This window comes from Platalea leucorodia (genome assembly GCF_965183815.1).
Source record: "Platalea leucorodia genome assembly, chromosome: 4".
NCBI lineage: Eukaryota > Metazoa > Chordata > Aves > Pelecaniformes > Threskiornithidae > Platalea > Platalea leucorodia.
Window position 1 is genome coordinate 123,632,112 of NC_138826.1, and position 26,317 is coordinate 123,658,428.

Sequence of the window (26,317 nt, forward strand, 5' to 3'; positions counted from 1 at the left end):
GGAGCCCAGGTAACTGCTCCACATGGAGATGCAGATGCTGTTGACATCTAGGATTACGTGAGATCTGTCCCACTCATGTTTTCATAGAATCACAGGCTGGTTGATCTTGGAAGGGACCTCTGGAGGTCATCTTGTCCAACTCTTCTGCTCAAGCAGGTCCACCTGGAGCTAGTTGCCCAGGACCATGTCCAGACAGCTTTTGAATATCCCCAAGGATGGAGACTCCACAACCTCTCTGGGAAACCTGTTCATGAAGTACTTGATTGCACAGAGCCAAAATGAAGTATTGCACTAGAGGGGAGGGAGGGGGTGTCCAGCATTTAAGACTAACAAAAGTTTTAAATGTCACTGTTTAGGGAACAGATCTGAACAGGTATCTTGTAGCACATCCAACCAGTGATTTTTGGAGCAGTGATGTGAGTATTTAGTGGGACAAGATGCTTCCACAGTTTTAACTATGTTGTAACTACATGGTTTTCATTGAAATGTGATGAATGCCAGGCTCAAACTTTTAGCCCTAATTTTTTTTTTTTAGTACTTTAGATGCCCAGCATGTTGACCAGTAATTCTGGCTAGCACTCTTGAGTTTTTAAAAGTGAGTTTTGAAAGTCCTGGTAAGGGAGTGCTTACAGCCCTCCCTGCACTTCCTCTTGCTCCCGTCCATGGAACAATAAGTTCTTAAAGCCAAGGGTGTGGGAACTGGGGATTTGGAAGAGGATACATAATCTCTTGCTCAGCAGTCACCAGAAGTATTAGTTGAGTATGGTAGAGGCAGAGAGAATACGTCTCCATTCACACAAAGAGGCATGATGCAGATGTTTTGACTGTTGCCCTTAGTCTTTGGCTCGTTAGCTTTCCACACTGATGCTACATTGCGCAGACAGAACATGCAACTACTTGGATTGCCCTTCTGCTGCCAGAGACCCTTTGATTTGTTTTTCCTTTTGTCTTTAGAAAAAGTAGGCTTCTTATTTTTTGAAACAAAGGAAATGGCTAAATAATTACATGAAAACAGAGGGGGGAATATATATGCATATATTTCTTCCTGTTAAAGAAATTTGTTTCTACTTAATTTGATCAGATTTCTCTGCTTCTGTCAGTCCAGGCAGAAATTTTAGCCTTTTTGTGCCATGGACCACTCATAAACCATTCACTGTACTAGTATGCAGTGCCATAAATGTCCCTCCTTACAGAGCTATCTGTGCTTGAGTATCTAAATGCAAGAGGCTTTCCAGAGCAAGTTCATCAGGCACTTGGCTAATGTGTTTCTGAAACACCCTTCAGAGAGGTGCTGCCCTCATCCAGAGGAGAACAGTATAATTTCCCGCAACCAGCCCCAGGTGGTGCTTTGCCTTTCCCACTAGCCTCTGTAAAATTGTAAAAGTGCTGATGTTTTCCCAGTTGAGGGCAATGCCACATGCAGAGGTCCTTGGACAGTCTTCAGAGGAGGTCTGATAGCTTCTGGTGACCTATGATGTGTGCATTCCTAGGGATACACAGTAGGCATGAGTCACGGGATTTTTTTCTCTCTTTCTGTCCTATCGTGTCTTCCCCAGAAACCTGATGGTTTTCTTCTCTTTTAAGCACAGTATCCAAGAAGGTTTATGAGTCTTTGCTGTTTTCCTGAAAACTCAGCCCAGTTGTCAGCTAACCTACCCAGGAGCTCAAACGGGAAGGGAGTCTTCCTATACTGTCCATTTTATAGATTGGCCCTATGTAGGGTAACAAATTTAGGGAAACCTCCTGGGAAGCCTCCCCTGCCAAAATCTCTATCAGAGAATAGCTGCAGTTGGCTGCATGGGCCATCTGTTTGCCAAAGTGTCAGAAAGTGTTGAAGTGTGAGTGTTCGGTACTTGTGAATATTCGGGCCAGAATAGTTGGTGTTTCAGTCCCAGTGCTAACTGCAGCTGTTTGTCTTCATTTTATAAAACAGGAAGAAGGAGAAGATCTCACCATACCCAGGACACAAGCAAAAGAACAACCTGCTGCAACCTGGACATGCACTAACAGAAAGTTGTTCTGAATTTTAAAGTCGCCCTAGACTTTTGCACAGGGGGCTGATGGAAACTCATCGCTCCATACTGCTGGGTAAGAGAGAAAGCACTCAAGCAAAGGGCTACATCTTGGTTTCTCAAGTTTTCCTCTCTCCTTGATGGTCTTGCCTCCTGTCTCCTTGTACAGAGCATCGAAGTTTTAAAGTCAGCCCAGCCAGAGGGGCAGTTATCCTCATTCTTTCAGCTGAGAAAATCCTTTCCATGTTGTCCACAACTGTGATGAAAAGAGAAGCCCCTCTTGCCAGAGACTGAACTTGTCTGTCAGGAAAATACTATTACAGGTAAGAAAATGCCATTCCCAGCAAAGAATCTGGATCTTCTGCTGTGTGAGGCTAGAGGAAGCTGCTCTTGGGATACAGCATTTTATGTGTAAAAAGGAGAGGAGACTTGGGCTGCATCCCACACCACAAGTCGTTCAACTTTTTGCTGTTGTAGTTGAACAATATATTGTTGTCAATATATTTGACAGGTAACAGCTGGTGATAGGACTCATGTCTTCTAACTTTGGTGGTTCAAGACATAGACATCTGCAGCTGAGTTCAAAGTGCCTCTTGCTCTCCATTGACTAGAACAGGAGCCAGGAATGACAAGCTCAGAAGTTGACACAAAAGTTGGGTGGTAAATCCCAGTCCTTGGGCCCAGATGGCACTATGATGGGCACCAGCTGCAGCAGTTAATAATTTCTGGTTTCACTAAATCGTCTCTCTGGAAGCTCTGAAAGAGCCTACAGAGAAGACCAACCCAAAGTCTTTGTTGTGTTTCCTGGCATCTTGATTTTATATGTTTCTGTTTTCAGCTGCTTAAAATTATCCTGAGATCCATTTTTGGTTTTTGCTCCATTCTCTACACAGTGTGGTTCATATGAGCTGAATTTTCTCTTTATAGCTTCACCTATGAATATGGGTCAGCAACCAGGCAGTTGAATGCCTGAGATCATTTCCACACTGTATATAAATAGTACGCAGTTATTTCACAGTTTCATGTTCAGCTTGCAGGCTTCCAACAGCCTTGTGTTCCCGAAAACCTTTCTATTCTCATAGCATTCGTGTTCTTGAATGCGTGACTCAACATAAATTACAGCAGAGGTTCTCCCAGCCAAGAAAGTCCTGATTTGGCTTCTGTGTATTGTCTTTCTCGTTCCTGACAGCTGGCGTCAAGTCACTAGTACTCAAAGCTACTGTTGCGGGTCTTTCCAGCCTTGCGATGATTTCAGCTATATGGTTAAGCTGACAGCTGAGTTACGCTACCTTACGCACATTAAGCGGCACTCGGTCAGTCCATCATCTTGCTAGACAGTGGAGGAAGTCAGAGAGTCTCCAGCTGGATGGATAACTAACGGCCGGCGTACCCCTGTCCGACGGAGATAAGAGGCTGGTTAAAACCAAGGGAATTTTTAGACGCTTCCCAAATATCGCCTGTCTTTTGTTTGACACAGGACTTGTCATGTCTCCCTTTCTGCGTATTGGTTTATCCAACTATGACAGTGGCCCTTACCTGCCATCCCAGGGGGAGGTGATTAACCCTTACTGTGCTGTGATGGTTAAAGAAGCCGTGGAGTCAGGTAAGTGGGGAGATGTTAAATATGCATGTGAGTTTTTATGACATGTGTGCGCCTTACTGTGTCATTACTAGTGTGTAGGAAGCACATGATAAATCTTTATAAGGATTTATGAAGGGCATTTTGTGCAAGTTTGGGTTTGGCATGGCCTGCAAGACAATCTGATTTTAAGATGATGCCTGACAAGTCTATGTCTTCAATTTGAGGTTATTATCAACTGAATTACAGGTCCCAGCGTGCGGCAGAGCAGATGAGCTGAGCTGTATTCGGTTTCACTTTTATATGAGCAGTTGTTGGTTTGTCAGTGGGATTCCAGACAGATGAAATCTCAGTGTCCTAGAAATAGGGCTGTCTTTGTTTATCACATTTTTTTGAGGAACTGACAGGTCCAACAACTTCCACCATTGAAAAAAAAAATAGCTCTCAAACAGCCTCAATCTTTGCAGAGAGAGTTAATTTCTCTGTGTAATTGCTGTACTATGTAAAATGTTTGAAAGTAAAACCTCCTGCTAAGCTGTTTTTTGTGTCTTTATATATGGATCATTGCACACTTTTCCTGATTGAACAACTCTGATGAGTCCTCATTGGGAAAACATTTCTTATATGTCTTATGCATGAAAATAATCCCAGTGACAGGATGAAAAGTTCTTCCGTTCTGCTTTTCAAGAATCATGAAGATCAAAACCTTCAGTGTTAGGGAATTCCTCATATTGGCTGTTATTTATTTGAAATCTCTGACAAATTCCTAACTTGACTGCTGTGATTCTTTTAAAAATTAAGTCAACTCAAAAATTCCCTTTTATACCTTGAGAAACCCCATTACTCTAACCTCTAGAGGGTGTTAAAGTAGTTTGAAAAAAAAAATTTAGAATTTTAAAGCAATTCATTATTTCACTTTTTGTTCACCTGTTTATTTGTTTGTTTTTTAAAAAGAGTCAGCAGTTATCTCATTGAACTTTGTCTTGGCTTAAATTATACTTTAAATGATCCTGGAAGATGTAGTGACTGGTAAATTCAAAAAGAAAGAAAATACTGCATGACAAGATATCACTAAGATCTCACTTTTTACTGAAAATATGTCCTATTTCAGCTCTGTGCAGGGCTTGGCTGTTTGCTTTAATGAGGCCTTTGAAAGCCATAACTCACATTGAGGTCTCTTGTCAGTTCAAAAGTGAATAAAATCAATTTGGTGAGCACAGACCTATATTTATTTGTCTTACACGGAGCTGAAATCATTTTCTGGCATCTAACAAACAAAAATGTACTAAGGGATATAATTTTTGTGCCCCTGAGAGTCAATAATAATGACAATAATAATGGTAATAATAATAGTACCTTTACCAACAAGAAATAAAGAAGTGTGTTTGGAGGAACTTTTCTCCGTTAGTGAGGACTGAATACAGGAAAAATGATGTCCTTCTATTAGAAGATTTCTGTTTGCTGGGGTGTAATTGCACTCATCTAGCGGTAATCAGAGCATGGTGGCGCAGCCAGAGGGACTCCTCGTCATGTCAGTGACAGCAGCAGGAAACCCCCGAGACTGATTCATCTCGAACTCCCTTCTTAGGGTAGGTTGAATCACCCTTGGGAGGTGTTAATCTGCTGCTAGTGGAGGGTGTCTAAATGTATAGATGCCTAATCTTACCTTAAGGTGACTAAGAAAAGATGAGGCCATGGTGGGATCCATCTCCCCTACAATTCCAGTCTTCTGCAAGGATTTTGATGTCTGAGCAAGTCAGTTACCTTTGCATTATAGCCCAGGGGAACAAACAGGGATTTCCATGGTGGGCTTCTCTCATCTTGAGGAAGACATCCATAATGGGTCTGATGAATCACACACTAGAAAAGCCCAGTGCTCTCCAGTGACTCTGAGGGCAGTTTAGACAGTCCACTCAGGGGTACATGTCTGACGTTCAGTGAGATAAGCCCGACTCTAAATGCCAGAAATGCTCTCCACGTGACCATCCCGAGGAGCTGTCATGCTCAAACAGGCTTAGAGAAGGCAAAAGGCAATGAAGGTCTCAGGACAAACATTAGCTGAGTATATTTGAAATAGCTGCATTCCTGCTTTGTGATTTTTTTGATCGTAATTTGTTCTCCTGCTCCCTGGTTTCACAAAGCACTTGGTACTCAATGGTAATGGGATTCAAAAAAAATTTATACTGATGCTCTGGTATGCAAATTTTGGCTGAAGTGGCATGTCCAAGGAGCAGGAGTGAATCAGCTGCAAAGCTGGTAAGAGGTGCAAGCAACCCTGATGCCCAGCCCTGTGCTCTGACACATGGCCACTAAGATTTCATCAGGGCAAATGATCGCTATATAGTGGTGAGTGCAGAACGCAGGGCAGGACATGCCTAAACCCAGAGCTGAATCCAGGATAGATCCAGTCCCAAATCCCTGCAAGCTCTGTGCTGGAACCGTTTTGGTAGATGACTCTGCTCCGACTTTTGCAATGTCCTGTTATGGATCAGATGTATGCCAAGTGTAGCATTAGCAAAGTGTGAGGAGGTGTGGGGTTTTTTTGGGGGGGGGATGTCTTTTTTTGCAAAACGAGCATTGGTAAATGATAGATGTGTTTAGTTCTCCCAAAATAGGAGCTTGAGTCTCCAGCCAAAGGCTGTCCCTTGTCGACCAGCCGTGATGAATAAGTCATTGGGACAGAGGACCCCAAGGGTCTAGGAGTAATGCATATCATCTGTGGACACAAAGGTGACACAACAAGGGCACCCGAAGAAATTTAAGCAGCTCAGAAAAGATATTGGGCAGTCTTTGTTTTTTCCACTTGTGCATTTTGTAAAAAGGATCCTGGTATTTTATGATATAATCTTTAAAAAAAAAAGCCTCCATATAGTTAGAAGTGTTATAGCAATTTGTTACTGAAGACAAACCATTTCAGAGATCATAGGCGCCTCTGAGGTATAAAAAAATCTGCCCTTTAGAAATGGCTTCTGCCTTCACAAGCCACCTGGCCAGGTGCCATTTTGCCACCTGTTTTGGTGACATTTGCTTTGTGAAAGATCCTGCTCCATGTTTGAACAGAGCAGGCCTCGAGGAGAAGTGCTCCCAGCTACAGTGGAAGCTGCTGCCCAGGAAAGACAGATGCTATTTTATTTTTCAGGAACCCAGGGTTAGATTAATCCCTGGCAGAATTCCACAGACGTCAGCGGGGATGCACTGGGGGTGACTGTCTGATCCCATACATTGGCCAGTTCATTCACATTCCAGGGTTTGTTTATTTAAGCCATATGTTTTGGAGTGCAATGCAAACGAAAGCACTTGTTTTGCAAGTGCTGTGTTTCACATCCATGGAGTTTCATTGATGTAGCAAAGAAATAAAGGTCCTTACTGAGATTTCTTTTCTCTGTGATGCTGGGAAGTTTATGTCTCATTTTTATGTCTCATTTTGTCTGCTTTTGTTGAAAGAGTGCATTGAATATATATTTGCAAGCTTGATGGGAATAAATTAAGCCTGCAGACAATGAGTTCAGTATATGGTTGCCTAAATCTGCATATGTGAAAAGTCAGCCTCACTTAACTGATAGAGATGGATTCACCTTAGACTGAGGTGCTCGAGATTTTCGGGAAACTGAATTCGAACCTAAGATTTAGCTGCACAACGTGGGCAGGACAAATGTGAGAAGTGATTTTACCCTGCAGGAATGATGTCTGCTCAGTTTTGCGATGCAGACCAGTGCTGATGGTCAGAGCAGCCTGCAGCTCGAATCAAGTTTATGTGATCAAACCAAGTGCAAAACTGCTTTGTGAGAGCCAGGTGTTGGGTCATGGAGTGAAATTTCAACAAGTCAGTATTGGCTGCAGGATCCTTCATGCCTCTCCTCAATAAGGTACTTTCTCAACCTAGATCTATCTAGTGGCTGTGGCAGTTGTTTCTCCTTTCATGGGAAACCAGTGTATGGGGCGGTGAAGGGAGATTTTTGTTATAATCTCACAGCCCTGATATTTGAGATTAATATTACACGATCAGGAGTCACTGTTTCCTTTTTTCTCCTTCTCTCCTGCCTCCAGTAACTTTGGAGCTTGTTTACCAGTTTTAATCCATCCTGAAGGTGCGTAAATGAAAGCTGAGCAGGGGAATTAGTCCTCTCATCTAGGGAAAGATTTTCTCCAGCACATGCTATGACCCAGGCTATTGGCTGCATGTGCTTTTCCAGCTGGATGGGATGCGGGAAAGGCTGGGATTACTGGAAATAGGAGCAGGGTCTTTAGGAGACAGGATATGCATGTCTGCTGCTTACACAAGTGCTTTTTATTCTCTTATTCCACCAGCTTCGGCATTTGATGGGTTGAAAATTTGCAGAGGGTAACTGTGAAATAGAATGTACCTTGAGTAAGTGTCCAAGCCTTTTACAGGGCTATATGAAATAAAATGGGCTGTATTAAATAAATAAAGCTGGCTGAGACCCTTTTTAGAGAGAACTAACTAGAGATAACTCTCTGCAAGCTAATGCTAAGCCTCAGAGATACCCTTCACCATTTTAAGATGTGTCTGCTGGGAAGGAAGAGGAATTAATGTGTGAGGAAGAGGTGCAGGAAAAGTTTGCTAGGTTGAAAACTCCACTGTGGATGTGGTTGCAGGTCTGCAAGACAGTTCATATATTAACATCCCTGAGTTAGCTGAGATGTAGCAACTGACTGGACACACGCTTCAGCTGAACGTTGATCATAAAGTGCATCCAGCTTTTGGGGGGATTGAAGCAAACCTGTTTCATTTTGCATTGCTGTGGGACAGATGATACATGTAGCTGGTTATCTGTGATGAGATTCACCTGATTAGAAGTGGGTGTCTGTGGTGTCAGAGTCTACATTTGCGTTCTACTCAACAGAGTTAATGGAGTCAAGTGTGGAAATTACCTTTTCTAAGGTAGATGTCTGCATTTGGTCAAATGAACACACCCTAACTCCATTGATTTATATTGATTATATTCTCTTAACTGGCTCTGAATGGACCCAATGTTCAGACAGCTCAGATATGGGCATACACATTGTAGACACCTAAAGTTAAGTGAGATGAATCTCGTCCTGGGTTTCACTTCACACAGTGACTTTGTAAGACACTCTAACATGATCCATTACACAGCCTGCCTGGAGAGAGACCTTAAAGTGGGTAAATAACACAGATCTGTCCCAGGGACTGTAGAGTGGTGGCCCTAGTGCAGATGAGAAGCAAGTCCAGTCAATCCAAACCACTTCTTGTTGACAGAAAATGGCCAAGTATACGTGCAGAAGAAGCCCACCATGTACCCACCCTGGAACAGCACTTTTGATGCCCACATCAACAACGGCAGGGTCATGCACATCGTTGTCAAGGACAAAAGTGCCGAGATGGTTTCAGAGACCACAGTGGAACTCAAGGTGCTGGCAGAGAGATGCAAAAAGAGCAATGGGAAGACAGAGATATGGGTGAGCATCATTATCTTCTCTTGTAGGATGTGATGGGGAGCTGCTGTGGGGTAGGGGAATGCCTTGTGTCCATGCCAGGCTGTGACTGTAAACAGCAGGGCAGCAGGAACTGGCTGCCATCCAAGGAATAATGTTTTGAGTCTACTTGGGTATGACTTGAAGGAAAGATTTCCATGCATATTAGAAAAAAAGAGCATGGCACATTTATATTACCTGTTGTTGTTACACTGAAACATATGCCCTGCGTTAGCAAGGATTCTGGTTCAGGTGAGCTGTGCCCACATATTAATCTTTGCTTAGGAAACCCACTGGGGACAAATGGTGATATGAATGGCTAAATGTGAATTATTTTATGTGCTCTGGGGAAACAGCTTTAAAAATTTAATTTAATATCAAGTAACTGATTCACAGCTGCCTGACTTCAGAGCTTTGTCAGAGGAACTCCTTTAAAGTCACTCGAGTTATAGTGGAGTAAATTTGAAGTAACAGTCTTCATAAGGACGCGAAATGTAAGGTTGTGTTCCGTGGTAGTCCAAGCAAGAAAGTTCTTGATAATAGTCTTCAACATGTAGTATTCAGTAGCCATGCCATGAATAACAATAAAGTGGAAAGACATTTGGAGAGAAACTGATTTCCTGGACTTTTTTGTTTTGTTTTATTTCTCATGCCAGTTCTCAGGCTGAGCTGCTTGGGTTAAGCAGAAAATAGAAAAGTCAAAAAGGCCTTGGCCACTTAACAGACCTAAGAGCAAGATTTGGTAGAGATTTGCACATTTAACACATAACTTGGGAGGAATTGAGATACTTATGGACAGAATTGAAAAACAGAAGGCTCTGCTCAGCATGACTCCAACCCCAGGCTTCAAAGCCATGGGAGGCAGTAGCTTGGTGAGGACGAGAGGGGGCACAGAGTCTGGGGTGCTGCTTGCTTGCAGCAAGGGTAACAGACCCGAGGTCAAGTGGAGTTGGGAGAGTCTGGTCCTGTTGCGTCCCAGCCTGGTAGCAGCTCCTGAGATCTTGTCTCCGGTCACTCCCTGATACAAGTTACAACCCGGGAAGGGTGGTCCCAGATACTTCATCCTGCAAGGGTCGTGAGGAGAGAGAATAGCATTTTTCTCACTTTTCTGTTCAAGGGCACGGTTTCACCTGGAAGGTAGAGAGGCAACCTTGCTTAGGCTGTGCTGAAGGTGGGAGGGAAGGCACTGTTGCGGTTCTCAGGCTGAAGAAATCCTTGAATGTAGGTCGTCTTATTCCTAGGCAAGTGGATCCAGATTTACAAAGGCACCTATGGACGGAGGTTCAGATAGGTGGGAATTTCCAGGTCCAGTGGGAAGGCTCAAAAAATGCCTGAGTAAGCTTGCAGCATCACTCACATAGACTGGAATAGAAGTTAAGACTTGCGGAACCAAGTGTCTAAAAGATTTCAGCATCTTTTAAGTACCTGTGTCAAGTTGGCTGGTTTTTCTGAGGTGCTCTCACTTCCCAATTGCAGGATCCACTGGGAATGACAAGTTTTCTCTATAGATAGTGCTGGTCCTGAGCTAGTGTCTAAAAACCTGCCTACAGCTTCTGTGGTTTTGTCACATTTATCTCTTCTACCATGCCATTCCAAGAGTTTAAGAGGTCATCTAGCCTCCTCTCTCTATAGTAGCTCCTACCCTGCCTTGTTGCCCCACACGGGTATGAGCAACCCAAAAATTAGCATTCATTGGCATTCATCAGTTCCCACTGGGAAAAGGAGATAGCTTGAGTCATCTGAAATGATTGTTGCTTCTTTGAATGACTGTTTAATGATTGTATTGACCTTTTTTTCTCGTTTTTCGCTTATCTCAACCAGCTAGAACTGAAACCTCAAGGACGAATGCTGATGAATGCAAGATACTTCCTGGAAATAAGTGGCAAGTGATTTGTTTGTTAATTGATAGATGTGATTTCTGGTTATGTGGGGCAGATGTGGTGTCTTCACTGAAAGCAGTGTCTATGTTATTACTGATTTATTCATAGGAACTGCCATAACAGTTTGAAATGAACGCTCCAGAAAAGCAATTTTTATTGTATGGTGGAGATGAAGATTGATTGTTCCTCTATGATTTGCAAGGCAGATTGTTGGCCATTTTACCACTAAAATGGTAGATTTTCTCATTACGCTAACTAAGACAGAATAGATACATAAGGAGGCAGCTCCTCTGAAATCACTCTACTTGTATGTATGCATGTAACACATGCTGTGGTGTGTTTTATAGTGCTGATGTAAAGGTTGGGATACAATTTATGGTTGACAACACCTAAGTATACATGTTAGTTGGGCTTTTAAGATGAAGAGCAATCTAGGCAAAGCAGGAAAATAACCTAGAGAGCAATCCATCTGATCAAATGCAGGTTTCTGCTGCAAGGTGAGCTGATTCATTCACTGGGCTCCATTGCTTGCTTCAGCTAGACCTCCAGGGACGTGGCAGCAGCTTAGTCACCCTGGACAAGGGACACACTGTCATTTACGTGTCTTCGCTGGGAACCAAATCCCACCTGCAGAGTTCAAAGTCCATGTGAAATGCATTTTGCTTTGTTGAAGAAAGTGGGTTGCAATCCAAATGGCCAGTCTTATTCACCTATCTTTGATGCCAAAGTTCTCACTGCCTTTCACAGATGTGGGGTGAAGCTGTAAGGTGTAGGTACCTAGAAGGACTTTCCATTTGTAGAAACATAGAAGTAATGAAAGCAGCTAATAGCATGTCCATACTGATATTTTCTTCATCCATTCTTACCTTTAATGTAGAATAGACTATTGTTGCCTCCTTGTATGTTGTAAGATATCAGAGAGACCAAAGCATAGAAAATGCAAGTTGTGTTTGTATTATAAACAGCAAGATCAGCAGCAGATAACACGGCGGCCAGTTTCCACAGAATACCTACGTAACTTGCTGTGTAAAGCATGAGTAAAACAAAACAGAGATTGAGAGTGAGATATTGTGTGCATATTTAGATTTGTAGACACAAGCACACGTAGAAGTGCACATGTGTATATGCATGTGTGGTCAGAATTGGTTTGTTTGCTATTCTAAAAAGTTTAAATGTGGACACAGCAAACAGCAAAGCAATTGTTGGCATGGAAAAATAAGAAAAAGAATATCCTAGGAACATACATACGTGCTTACTCACACACACATACATACACACATAAAGGATTCAGTTAAATACCCCCATGTATATATACACGTGTGTTTGTGTGCATATATAGATAATTATTAATTTTTATGTAATTTCATCTTTTTTAGGGTATGGTTCTTCAGTGCTATGCAAAATTCTTTTATGTTTACTGCAAATTATGTCTCCTTGGGAAATTTCTGGTCTACATTTCAAAAGCAGCATTATGAATATTCAAGGCATCTCAGAGTCCCAAGTTTAAAGTCATTTTAGTGTCCTTGTAGGAATGGCAGATTAAAAAAACATCCAAACAAGCCTTGTGTGGGTTTCAGAAAATCGTATTTCTTAAAAATATTCATTTCCATGAGTGAATCATTAGCTTCAGTCACTTTGTATTTTGGCAGCTGCATTTTCTCAAGGTGCCTGATCAGGACAGAGTGCCCTAATAAACTCTCTTTTTCCTTTCCCCTAGATGCAAAGGACCTGGCTGACTGTGAGACTGAAGGCTTTTTCTCCTTGCATCAGCGCAGGGGAGCCATCAAACAGGCCAAAATCCATAATGTCAAGTGTCATGAGTTCACAGCCACCTTCTTTCCACAACCCACCTTCTGCTCTGTCTGTCATGAATTTGTATGGTAAATGAAAATAGATCTATGCATTTTCCCCTTTTAACCCTAGGGACTAGTTCTTGTGTAGATGTGGTGCTTAAGGATATGGTTTAGCGGTGGACTTGTCAGTGTTTGTTAGGTTTATGGTTGGACTCAGTGATCTTAAAGGTCTTTTCCAACGTAAATGATTCTATGATTCTATGATTCTCTGGTGAATATCTGTGCTCCTGCTGTCAGTAAAGGCAGCAGGACTGGACCTTTGGCATCTTAATTGTAGAGCTGTTGCATCACTTCAAGGATGTGGTTCGCAGTTGTAATTCCAACTGTGAAAATTCCCTTCGTTTTTTGGTTTATTTTTTATAAATATTTTTGGCCAAATGCACAGACATGTCTCATCAGCCCAGTTTGCTATTTGGATATTGTGAAATTCAGAATGTGAATATGTGCTGAAAAGGCTGCGAAAACCACAGAGAATCACTCCACAGTTAGATTGAATGAAGATATTTAGATCAGAGAAGCTCTGTAAAGACTGATAAAAAGCAAAGCTGTTTTTTCTGTTTCTTTCATAAATGTTGCTCTCCTTTCTTCTGTCAAGGCTTTCAGAAAATTCAGAATTAATCATTTCTCTTTATTTCAGGGGTCTGAATAAACAAGGCTATCAATGCAGACGTAAGAAACTTTTTTGATTTTGTTACTATCATTATTTACTTGATCCTTTCGTATGGAATTTTTTTATTAACACACTTGTTCTTTCAGAATGTAATGCTGCCATTCATAAGAAGTGCATTGATAAAGTAATAGCCAAGTGTACAGGATCAGCAATCAATAGCAGAGAAACAATGGTATGTATTATTATTTGGTTGCTTTTAAAAAACTTGGGCATCATTCAGGTCTCTCCTACATTGCTGTAAAACAACTACTGATGAAGCAAAAGGTGCTACTGAACTAAAGGCTGTCTGATCTGATCTGTGCCCTTTGGTTTTTATGTTCCCAGTGGTTTCATTACCTCCTACTTCTGATTTACTCAAATGCAGCCGCTGAATAAGCAGTTGCTGAATCAGGACTGACATTTTTCTAATGTATGAAGTACAGCTCAGAAGGAAGTCGTGGACATGAGGTGGAGATTTATTGGAGGAAATTCTTCACTACATGATGTTAGGCAGGACATCACACTGAATTTTCAGAGTAGTACTTCAGCATCCCACTCTGTGTTATCCGAGATTTCCATACAGTCAGTGGAAGATCTAACATCTCCACTATTATTTATTTTATTTTCTCATATCAGTTTATAGTAAACCTTCTTTTTTGGTGGGAAAAAGGGGAACTTAAACTCTTGATAGGACTATTCCCTTTTTCTTAATTGTGTGCCACAGCATCTGTTTGCTCCCAGTCCTACCCTGGCTCCTGTTCTTCTTTTACAGTCTTTAGAAATGAGATTCATCTCACCTGTCTTCTGACATCTCCAGGGGTAGATGTATCTAACTTTGTCATCACCTTTGACTCCCTATAAACTAAAAGAAGAAAAATACGCTTTTCCAAAGAGCGATTCATGACAACAAAAGTAGACATCCATTTCAGGATGGGATGAATAATTTTTAGAAGTAGTCCTGGTTTTCCATTAAGCATTAAGGGAGTCTGGGTGCTTAGCTGAGAGGCAAGTTATCTGGTCAGATAAATCAAGATGAGGAATTAAATTACCCAGTTCCCACTGAATTGCACAGATATTATGTATCAAACTTTAGCTTTGTATATCTGAACGATAGTTATACATGGTTTCTTCTTGGTGGTCATAGGCAAGGATAAAGGGGCAGTAGACATCCCAATTTCTGTGGTACGAGCCTGGGGGCTGTTGGTTTTCCGTACAGAGCTGATGTGGAGAGGAGTAAAGTGCCAGCATGGTTTTTCTCTTGCAGTTCCATAAAGAGCGGTTCAAGATTGACATGCCTCACCGCTTCAAAGTGTACAACTACAAGAGCCCGACTTTCTGTGAGCACTGTGGCACGCTCCTCTGGGGCCTTGCACGGCAAGGACTGAAGTGTGATGGTGAGTCCCTGATGTATGTGGTGTGAGCTGAGCATGGGAGTGGGCTGTTGTCTTTAGAGGGTTGCAATCTGAAGAACCAAATCTCATTTATCACACTTTTCTACAAGACCTGTATGAGATGGCATCCTGGGTGGTGAAGGAGTGGTCAAGAGGACCATCCTTCAAGGAGGATCATTCTCCAAGGAGGACAACAACTGTCAGTATACAGAAAGTTATGTGGTCCACGAGGCTGAAGAGTCACTTCCCAGAGAGGCAAAGAAAATTTCAGTGACACTGCTGATCTTCCAAAATCACTCCTAGTATCAACTTGCATGCTCTATTTCCCCTATCAGACAGACCCAAGACACTTCACCATCTTCATAATCCTATACCAATGGGGAGATCCTGTCCTGTGATTACGGTTTATCTCTGAGCTGATAGACTGTAAAGTTTTGGTAGCCTGTAGCTGCAAAGGCTGATGGATGTGGAAATGCAACCTTTTGCCCAGAAGAAGATATAAAAAAACTTTGTCTCCATAGAGAACCAAAAAATTACCTGAGTGCCATCTCATGAGACGTAAATGGTGCCCAGGCTTTGAGCTGTTTATGTGGCTGATCTCTGCCCTTGGCCAACAGCAGCACATGTTCCTGCCCAACCTGATGTCAAACCCTTTACAGACTAGCTATCCTTCGTTGTCCTGACACCTCTTTTTCTTTCTTTCAGCATGTGGCATGAACGTCCATCATAAGTGCCAGACAAAAGTAGCAAACCTTTGTGGAGTTAACCAGAAACTAATGGCTGAAGCTCTGGCAATGATAGAGAGCACCCAACAGGTAAATACTTTAAGCCTTGAGTGACCTGGAGAAAGGAGGATCAGTTGTTCAATGTTTGTTTCAGTGCAAGAAATATGGGCATTGAGTGGAGCACTGTGGGTAGCAAGTTCAAAGTAAAGACTAGGAAATGGATCCTTCATGGAGTAAGTAGTTAAGCTCATCTCAGCACTTTGTGAAGGCCAAAAGTTTTCATGGGTTCAAGTGACAATCATCTCCAGTGTTTATAGAAGAGAAATCCATTCAGGAACAATAGAATGATTAATTCTGTTAATAGAAAAGCACTGCCTTTGAATCGGGAAATCTCTGAGCTGCATATCTCTGGACATAGGGAGAATATTCTGAGGAGATGACTTTGCATGCCTGCACTCTTCTTATATCTTTACCTGGTGTCTGCTTGACCCCGGTTGCAGATGGGACATGACGTGGATGGGCTCTTCCTCTGATTCGGGACAGTTGTAGTTACATTATGTTCATAACTGAGGTTGTGTAACAGGGTCCAAGGCAGAATGAGAGGAACTTGTTTTGAGTCCTTTGGCTGTCACTACCTTGCTCCGTACTTGTGACTTAGCAATTTGTTCTGTGACTCTCTGATCTGTTTGGAATGAAACTCCCCACAGCATGGACTCTCATGAAGAGACCTGGTCCTTGGGGAGAGGATCTAGATAGTACTGTCATATAAGCAACACTGTATGAACACAAAAAATTGAATTAAAAGAAGGAAAAATAACTTGTCACAAGCCCTAAACCATAAAAGAATTTAGAGATTCTAGTTCAAAATCAGGATTGTTAGGATGCCTCTCAGCTCTTGAGTAACCTCAGAGAGGGACAAAATCAGTAGTTACCTAGTCCTCTATATTTAGGTTACTCAAGTATCCCAAGGCAACATCTTCATCCGTACAGCAGGTGTTTTTCCTTCTGTACCTTCCTGAGGGCTATCTACCAGGTTTAGCTCTTCATATTTCACACCTTTATGTGATAGGTCGTGTTGCCAAACCTCCAAAGAGGAGTTTTTTCTGCTCTTGCTTCTCTCTTTCTTACCTGCTGTCTCTCCACAGCTCCTCACACTGTACACTTGGAGTCACCATTGAGAGGTGAAGAGGGCAAACACTAGATACTTTCCCAAAAATACTCTTCTAATCTCCAGAAATTTAGGCTTTGGGGACTTCTTGAGCCATAGGTGGAGTCTTAGTGTTTAGTAGCCCTCAGAGGATTTCTCTTTCATGCTTTTGTCTCATCACCCTTGAATCCAGACAAACTCTTGCCTTCTGCAACATCCTGGTGCAAGGAGTTCTTCAGAGTGACATCCAGACACTGTACAGGGATGAAACTGCAGCATCTTCCAGCCTCTAGTATTTTTCAGGATTTCTCTTCAAAGAAAGAGGACTATTGGGAAGGAAGTTATTAATTAAAATGTCCTTTGTGTGGATAGCCAGGGACTCAGACCCCTGTACAAAACAGGGGATCTATTTTGACAGTACAAAATATTGGCAGTACAACGACCTGTTAACACCCACACACATCTCACAGAAGGCTGTGGGTCCCTCTAGGTTACCAAACCCCTAAATATTAGGTACAGAGATGCTCTTCTCATAAGCAAAGACCTCTTCTAGATCTTGGCTCCTGTGACAGTCGCACTCAAGAAGCCACAGTGTCCATAAGCTCAGAACACGACATTTGGCTCAAAAGTCATTTGCTGTTTTCTGTAATCCAGGCTCGCTGTCAGCGTGACACTGAACAGATCTCCAGGGATGGACCTCTTGAAATTGGCTTCCCAGTTCCTGTGAAGGAGGTAACACCGCTTCAGGCAGTGCCAGCATCTACAACAGGAAAAAAAGGTAGTTTTCCCTAGTGATATGGGACAGCAGGCTTTGTTAATTTTTTGGTTTGTTCATGGTTAGGTGGAGGTGACAAGGATGGGGAATTTATTAGCCATTGAATCTTTCATGCATCTTTCCAGCCTAGAGCAAGACACACCCTTTCTCATCCCAGGATATTAACAACTCTTCCCAGCCACATCACTTGGGCATGGCAGATACCCTAAATCTCAACCTTTCCTTTCTATAAACCTGTACTTGTCCCATGCCGTCCTGACCTCTGGTGACATGAGACACCAGCCACCACTCATTCAGCTAACCCCTAAACTCTCTTTCTGACCCAATACTTAGGCACGACTCATACCTCCACTGGCAATAATGTGCTTACTCCCTTTATGGGACTCATAGGCTGTGAAACCTGAGAAATTTAAAGAGAAACCAAGCTCTAAACAGGAGATTGGGAGTCCTTCTGACCATGGCCAATTCTCTTTCTGATTTCGTATTTTTGAGTGGGGGTTGACATCCTGTACCTTTGAAAAACCATTGACAGATCTCCATTCACCCAGGAGCTGATTTAGGTGTCATGGCACTCTGTGCTACAAAAGCAGACATTTAGGAGGGTGAATGAGAGATTAGGGAAGAGCACTGATTAACAGACCTTGGACAAAGCTACTGGGGGTTCAGGGGCCTAAAACAAAAATTACAGTCTCCTGGGGAGAACCCTTGTTTGTCTGCTTTGTGCTTGAGTCACAAAACTCTGGATATTAGGAGTAAAAATGTCACCATCTTTCATTAGATCCATATGGCCCACGTAAAAGGCCATTTCAGGACCCCTCCAGCTTCATGGTTCATGGTACCCCTCCAAGAACTGTACTGTAACTGCAGCAGACCTATGATGGCACTGACACAACGCTTTTCTGCCTCCCACAAGCTTTAAAATGCATCTGCCAGAAAGGGAGGGGAAAAAAAGAAGAGTACAAGTGAAGCAATACTTAAACCTAAGCAAGGACTGGGACAGTGGGTCCTCAGCTCCAACCATAACCAAAGGCCAAGCTGAGAGCCCAGGCCCCACCATCATCCACTTTCTGAGTGCAGGTTAATACTTCCCTGTGTGGAGACAATATCCTGGAAACTGGATCTAGAGCAAAATGTCAGAAGGCACCAGTTAAAGCACAGCAGAGCCACGATATACCAGTGCTCTGGGTTGATACTGTGCAGCACTGGGCTACCGAGCCTCAAAGGCTGGTTTTGGTACCACCTGAGCTAAGGGGACACTGTCTTTTGGCCCCCAAGGGGAAATAAATGATGTCCCCATCTGTGCTTATTTACTTTTCTTTCTACAAGTAGAACTGTCTATGCTGAAGTGAATCAGTAAAGCCCCAAATGGTTTCAAATGTTTGTCTGCTGAGTAGTGTTCTTGCTGTTCAGCAATTTAGGACAGTACAGCAAATGTGCACTTGAGGACATGGGATAAATCCAGTAAGGCACAGAATCTCTTGGAAGTTCACGTATTTCCAAGTGAATGGAGTATTGAAGAAACTCTGAGTAGTTCCACTCCAGGACAGCTGGAGTACTTGATCAGAGCTTCACATCCAGCGCAGGGACCCAATATGCAAATGCTGTCCCATCTTTTCACATGCTAGCTTTGCCAAGCGTCTTGAAAAGGCCTTGAAAAAATGGACCACATCATAACGGCAGCCAGCAAAAAGGAATGAAGAACACAGGTGGCCAGAAATGAAGGGTTTGGTCATGTTTTGCTGCCATAAAACAGAAAGACAGATGAAAGAGTTTGTAAAGTGGGAGCAATGCCACTGAAGAAGGTGGAGTTACACTGGAGTAAAATTTGCTCAGTAGAGAAAGCAATGTGGGAGCAGAGCCAATCTACTTAGTAGATGTGGCCACCACATTTCCATTTATTTTAAATACCCTTTTAACCTATAAACATAATACTTGTAAGTGTTCTGGGGACTTTCTGCTCATTTCCAGGGGTTTATTTGAATGCTTTTGTGTGTGTTGCAGAGCCACAGGGCATCTCCTGGGAGACTCCAGTGGAAGGCACAGTGAAGGGGGAGTCTCTAATAGAGACAGACTTGGGAGAACAGCCCCAGGAGCAGGAGGAGCACCAAGTGCAGCTAAAACTAACTATCGAAGATTTTGTCCTGCACAAGATGCTGGGGAAGGGCAGTTTTGGCAAGGTAAGCATCAGGGGACTAGATGCCACCACATAGGTCTGCATATTGTTTATTATGGCACTAACTAGCACATGGTTTCAAGGCTACTTAGGAAAAAACATCTCCAAGCCCTCAAAGAACCCTCGCTCTGGCATGGCTGAGTCTTGAACATGGTCTTCTCCTTGCCTGAGACAAAGATCTTCCTTGCCCTTCCCTCTACCCCTTAGTTTGCTGTCTCATGAGTGCCCAAGACAGGAGAGGAAAGCAGCTAAGTAAAGCTGCAACTTCCCCTTCTGTGCAGGTTGATGGAGCCTGGGCATCCACAGAGAGCTAGTGGGAAAGATCTCTGTGCTGTCCCCCTTCATGCAGCTACTCCTGCCAGCCTAGCTGAGCAAGCTTGGAGGCAGGCAGGAGCATTAGCTGAAAAGTTGAGTGTGGATCACCTCCCCTCTCCAGAGCAGCAGGTCCCCAGCTGGGAATGCTAACTGCTCTTTCCCAGCTCCAATCTGTGCTGGAGCGTAAAGCAAATTTTGCAACAGCCAAGAATTTGTGCTTTTGAAACAAGAACCACCTGTTTTCAGTGGATTCATTAATCTTGATGAATTGTGGATTGTTCCTCCTTCTTGCAGATGTCCCCTGGAAGGGGACTCATGTTATTCAGTGGCAGTGCAGAGCTGCATGAAGCAATTTCAGAGGAACTCACCACTGTATTTTCACAGCCAATGAGGAGAATGAGTATCATTATGTATCACATTGCTCAGATCCCACATCTTTCCAAGGTGGAAACTGTGCCTTAAAGAAGGGCTGCTTTTTGCCTGCTAAGTGAGCTGGAGCAATTGCTGCAGCCAATTCTTAAACTGGTGAAATATTTGCTGTGTTGGCTTTCCATACTTGAAAATACTTGGCATGTCTACAGTTTGCATGGGAAGCAGAGCTGAGGCATCTCAGTTAGAACTAAGCCAGAATACCCCAAAATCCCTAGCCCTGGACTCAAGAGCACAGATGTCATAGAAACATTTATGTTGGAAGGAAGGGACCTCTGGAGGTCATCTAATCCAACCTGCTGCTCAAAACAGGTCTAATCAGATGAGGTTGCTCAGGGGTTTGTCTAGGCAAGTCTTGAATACCTCCACTGAAGCAGAATCTGTACCTTGCTTCAGCCCCCTGTGTGAACATGGACCCTCTAAGCCTGCAAGCATCTACATCTCTCTGCAGTGCACCATGTGGGTGTGCAGAGGATGGGCTATTTCATGCCCTTCTGCAACAAATGTCACCCACAAGTTTCCTACGTAGGTGTTGCTCCTGGTGCCCTTATTTGCTTGGAGTGAGATTCACTTCCCCATAGAGGGGGCAGGGTGTGCAGATCTCTGTGCCTGAGGGGTCTCTCCAGCTCTGCATGGACCAGGGAGGTTGAGGGCCAGACCTGTGACAAAGGCCCCTCTGCATGAGGTCTAGCATTGCCTACCTGCACCTTGGAAGTCACAGGACAAGTCATAAATGTACTGTGTTCCCCGGTTTCCCCAGCAGAGCAGTGCCCTGCACAAAAACTGGGGTAAAAAGGGTGCCTGCAGCATCAGCACTGTTAGCATTTCTGGTCATTCACTGCAGAGACAGAGGGAGGCTCTAGGATCTACTCTCTGTCTGGTGCTACAAAGTGAAATGCAGCAGTAGCCAAAAGGGTAAATAAAACTTTTGTCAGGGCTAAAACGTGTCTGAGCTTACTCAGTAAATAGTGTCTGGTAGAGAACTTCAAAGACCTCTTTGATGAATCTTACGTATTTATTCAGTCTATGGGAAACAGCGTTGACAGGCTGTTAGCGTAAAGATCAGGACTGGCACTGCCTTCCAGTGGAGGCTTCTTTGCTCTGTGGTCTCTAGAAAACCCTTCTCTGCTGCTCCATGTCTCATTTTCCCTGCCCATAAAAACAGATAGAGGTCCTAACTCCTCTGGGATGTATTTTGCTCTTCTCAGAGAAGTCCTGCAGAAGCACAGGGGACCCAGCGTGTTTGCTCAGGCCTCCTGCTAACTGGGAGGAAGGGGAGAAAGTCATATCTGGTATAGATCAGTCTAACTACTGGTGGACGTCACTTTACACCTGCTGAAGAACTGGTGAAGGGCATTTGCATTTCACATGTTGACAAAGCAATATTCTATGTTTTTTTATTTGAAGTCAGAAAACAGGAAATGTGTCTCATGAGCATTTGCATAAAGATGGTTTCTGTTATCAGAAGTGTTTGGCTCTCTGACATGTCCTGTCCGTATGGGCATGTAACCCCTGCTCTTGTAACCACCAAGACCCTTCTCATCCTTCCCCGGGGTTCAGCTTCATAAAACTATTCTGGGTGTGGGGAACAAACTCAAAGTCTACAAAGTCTTAATGGCAGAATTAGGACTTAAACATCAGCTTTTTTAAGATCTACCCTAGTGAATTCCTCAGAGCTCAGCTCCCATCCTCACACTGTTGCCAGCTCTGAGAGAAGAGCATTGCTCTTTCTGAGCAGCTGTTTCCACCCTAGGTGTTCCTCGCCGAGCTGAAGAGCACAGACCAGTACTTCGCCGTGAAAGCCCTGAAGAAGGATGTGGTGCTGATGGATGATGACGTTGAATGTACGATGGTGGAGAAGAGAGTCCTCTCCTTAGCTTGGGAGCACCCATTCTTGACTCATGTCTTCTGTACGTTCCAGACCAAGGTAAGACAAGGATCTGTCACCTTCCTCCACGGGCTGAGGATGCTTTGCTGGGATACAGATACTTGGTGAAACGCTTAAGTCTCCTAGATGTTAGGGAATAGCTTGAACATGAGGTGGTGCTAAGGGAAGGGATCTTCAGGTTAACCACTTGGGAAATGGCTCTAGAAATTTCATCTGCCTTCCTCACATTAACCTGGGGGTGCATTTGAGGATTATGGCATCCAAGGCTGACTGATGTGGCTATGCAGAGACCCACTATCAAAATCTGTGTCCTGGTACCCTGGGCTGAGGATGTGCAAAGGCCACATCCACAGCCAGGGTGCAGATGTGCCCACACTGGTGTTATCTGAACCTCTTGAACCATGAAGTGGTATGCTGCAGTGACTAGCCTGGATCAGAGCTAACTCAAGAAACTCTCGTTATGGAGAATAAACATGCCGTCATGCACGTTGGGAATCTTCTTTGCCCCCAGATACTGTTAAATTACATCGAACTGTTCCTAATTCATGCAGGACCACTGGTGGTGAAGGCTGCAGTTCAGAGGGGCAGCACAAAGTATCTTCATCTGAAATCCTGCTTAGGACTCCAAACCAAAATTGAAGTGACATTTAAGTAATGTATATACCTTCATGACCCTACATGGCAACAAACCACCAACTGATTAGCTTTCCAGAACCTTTTCTACAGCCCCAACCAATCATTTTAACACTAAAGCACACACAAGGCACAGAAAAAAATGGTGGAAGGAAATTTGAGAGATTGTCTCGTCTGTCCAACCTACCCAAACCACTCCTGAGAGGTGTTTGCTATCCCAAAGCTCAAGTTCAGAGGAACATCACTTTCTCAAGGCTGCTTGTTCAGGGTTTTTTTAGGACGCTCCCAGTCTCCGCTCAGTCCCAGGATTTAGTGATACAACACACTGCTCAGTGTGAGTTTAGGATCTGCTCAGCAAGAGGCTTGCTGCCTCTGCAGGCTCAGGAGAAACAAATATAACCTCTGCAGTGTATCCCAGTCACCCGCGGGATGTGGCACCTGTTTAAAGACAGATTAAATTTATAACAGGGAACGTCTGTGAACTACCGTAGGCGATGTGACACTAAGCCCAGGCTTCATGTTTAACCCCTTCAGGACTGTGAGTGAGGACAACATGTCCTGGGAATGGATCCTTGCCAGGAGAGGAAAGGAATTAATTCTCTTTTTTTTAGGCTAGATTTCAGAGGAAAATATAAATGACCCAACTCCAAAAGCAAAGAAAAACAAGACTTAATTAAAAAGAGAAAATATTCACAACAGTCACAGCTCTACGAGGGAGCTTATACTCCAAGGAGAGCTGCTTGTGCTGCCTGTGACTCTGGGTGACCAAGGAGAGGTTGACTAATGCCAGCAGCTGGCTTGCATGCAGCAGCAGAACCGCGTTGTCTGTGCTCCAGCCCTGGTCCAATGCTGGTCTGGAAGCTGGAGGTCAGGTTTGGGATAGATACAGCAGTGGCAGTCTGCAGCTCTGGTTTCAGGCAGTGCATGCATGCAAGTGTCCACTTCCCTCACGAGACCACAGCAAAAAGATGAAAGACTGAATGGAGTCATGCCAGGAGCCAGATGGGATTTACTGACCATTTAAGGGGGGGACTGTGCTTCCAGCTGTGGCTGGGGCAAGGAAAACCTGCAGGATGGAAAAGCAATGAGCGCCTGAAAAATTCATGGGTGCCAGGCTCAAAAACTCAAGTGATCTTTTCCTACACTGTCTCATGGGCAGTGTCACAGTATTGCCCTTTTGACATATAGAAAGAATCTCCATCCATCTCATCTCAAGTCAACATTGCCACTTTAAAGTTATTTGATCTCTCCATTTTGCCCTTAAGTTCACAGATACAGAAGCTGGAACGTGGCTGCCCAGGCCAAAGCAGCTCTGGGATGTGATTGATTTCAAGCTTATGTTTTTCTCCTCTGACCTTTGCAAGCCAAGCGGCGATTGCTCAACGCATGAAAATCATTCAGAGCAGGAGAGCTGTGACAAGCCATGGACAGTCTTCCACGGCTCAAAGGACAGCGTAGTTCAGTCGTAATATCTTTTAGAGCAATCATTTTAGAAGCCAGGGCACTGCTGTGTAGTCCCCCTCTGGATTGAAAACTTGAATTTTCAATTGAAAAAAAAATTTTTTAAGGTTTCACTGGATAGATAAGTAGTTTCAAACAGAAATGCATGTGTCAATGCTGTCCTGAATCTCTAATGCTTTGACTTGCAACGTTTCTGAGCTGCTTCAGGTACTGAGTGCCTCTGCAAAGGACAGGAAAAACAGGAATATTCCTACACTGAAACAAGAACCTCAGTAGTCCCCATATCTCCAGAGGGAAAAAAAGTCATATAATCTGCTGACAGTTCTCTGAGCTCTGGGATGAGTTTCTTCCTGGTCTCAACCCAGGTAATCAGTGAATGTTGAAATACATAAAGCTTGACAGCCCTTCAGACAGGTTTTTGTAGGCACCAGGCACCTAATGCTCCTTTTTATTCTTGCAGAGGCTGAATGATCAGTGCTTTTGAAACTCAGAATACTTGTCATGTTTTCCTACATGAGGATAAATTCAAACACGTGGGTTTTTTTCCTGATCTGTTTTTGAACTTGACTGTTTTATTTTACTGCAGTAATCTTTGCATCCAGATATTCAGCTGACATAATTATATGGTGTGAATTTTAACAACAAGCTCAGAGAGCTGTTCTGTTGTATTAAAGGGACACTGTTATGTTAAAGAGGAGGAAAAACATGTTTATAATTCTGTGAAATCCCAAAATTAGTAATGCCAAAACAGTGACTAGCATCCTAGTGCTTATGTTTTATTCTTCTTTTTGCATTTCGCTGATCTTCTGTGATATAAATAAGCTTTCCCTTTTTGAAAGCGACTTTTGTTTCTAACTGTTTCTTTACTTCATTGATCAAATTTTTATTCACAGCCTTTACCTAAATGCAAATTAAGTCCTTAGGCATTTTGGCTTGTAGCACAAGATAGCAACACAGAAGACTATCTCAACCCAAAAGAGAAGTAATCTTTATTTCAATTTAAAAGGAAATGTTACAGAAACATGTCTTTTCTTGCTTTACTAATGTATTGTATCGTTTCAAAGTCCCGGTGGTGAGCCATTTTCACATGCTCTGTTGTTTTAATGTGCTTAATACTGACTTTAAAATATCTTAAATTGTCAGGAAGGAGAAAAGGATTGTAAATAAGGACCGTGATCCCAATTTAAAAATTCTTAGGTTCTTAAGTGTTTTCCATGAGTATTTTCAGGAGATTTCTCATTAAAATATCTCCTCGGAGGAAACTGCAGTTCCTGCAAGATTTTCCAAGGGCAATTTCAGTTTTCTTCTATCTTTGCCTTGCCATTAGAGGGATGGGGATGAATTATTTGACCTGAATCAGAGCGTATAGGTTGGCACATGCATGTTTCACACCCAATCGATGTTCAACTCCATTGCCTGGCTATGCCACGGACCTTCTGAGCAGCCCTGGATCAGGCCCATATGCCCTCCCCAGGCAATGCAGGATCCTCTCTGACCACAGCATGGCTGCAGGATGCTGATGCATTGCAAGAGAAGTGACCCTGCAGGGAGGTGAGGTTGCAAGCCTTGACTTCCAGCACTGCCAAACCACTGAAGCACAACAAAATATTGGACGGACTAAACTAAAGGCACAACAAAAATCCTGGTCACAGGTCAGACCTGATATCTTTCTAGCCAGCATCCAGGTTTTGGCATTGACCAGGAAGGAAGGGTAAGGAAGGGAGTACAGGGCAACACAGTGATTTTTCCCTTGCGCAAACCATCCCTTGCGTTGGTGTTCAGCCATTTGGGAGACACGATCTTGAAGCTTCAAGGTTTCTAGGTCTCCATCCTCCTAGTATTTTGTGGGGGATAAGTCAGCTTGGAAATGGCTGATTCAAGGCTAGTTGGCCAAATTTGAGCCAGCTGATGGGAAAGCTGGGGAAGAACTGGGAAGTTTAAGGAGGCTTT

The 26,317-nt window shown here is 43.3% G+C and overlaps 1 protein-coding gene across 1 annotated transcript in view; it reads left to right on the top strand.

Annotated features, from left to right (window-relative positions):
* The window catches only part of PRKCQ (protein kinase C theta), a 66,294-nt gene that overhangs the window by 16,928 nt on the left and 23,049 nt on the right, over window positions 1–26,317 (top strand). Inside the window, exons 2-14 of the mRNA XM_082309694.1 lie at window positions 1,934–2,088; window positions 2,182–2,335; window positions 3,490–3,615; window positions 8,834–9,033; window positions 10,870–10,930; window positions 12,646–12,808; window positions 13,419–13,450; window positions 13,538–13,623; window positions 14,695–14,824; window positions 15,527–15,636; window positions 17,348–17,471; window positions 19,470–19,645; window positions 22,139–22,312. Of these exons, the coding sequence (XP_082165820.1) occupies window positions 3,498–3,615; window positions 8,834–9,033; window positions 10,870–10,930; window positions 12,646–12,808; window positions 13,419–13,450; window positions 13,538–13,623; window positions 14,695–14,824; window positions 15,527–15,636; window positions 17,348–17,471; window positions 19,470–19,645; window positions 22,139–22,312 (1,374 nt within the window). The 5' untranslated portion in view covers window positions 1,934–2,088; window positions 2,182–2,335; window positions 3,490–3,497. The remainder of the gene's footprint in view (window positions 1–1,933; window positions 2,089–2,181; window positions 2,336–3,489; window positions 3,616–8,833; window positions 9,034–10,869; window positions 10,931–12,645; window positions 12,809–13,418; window positions 13,451–13,537; window positions 13,624–14,694; window positions 14,825–15,526; window positions 15,637–17,347; window positions 17,472–19,469; window positions 19,646–22,138; window positions 22,313–26,317) is intronic.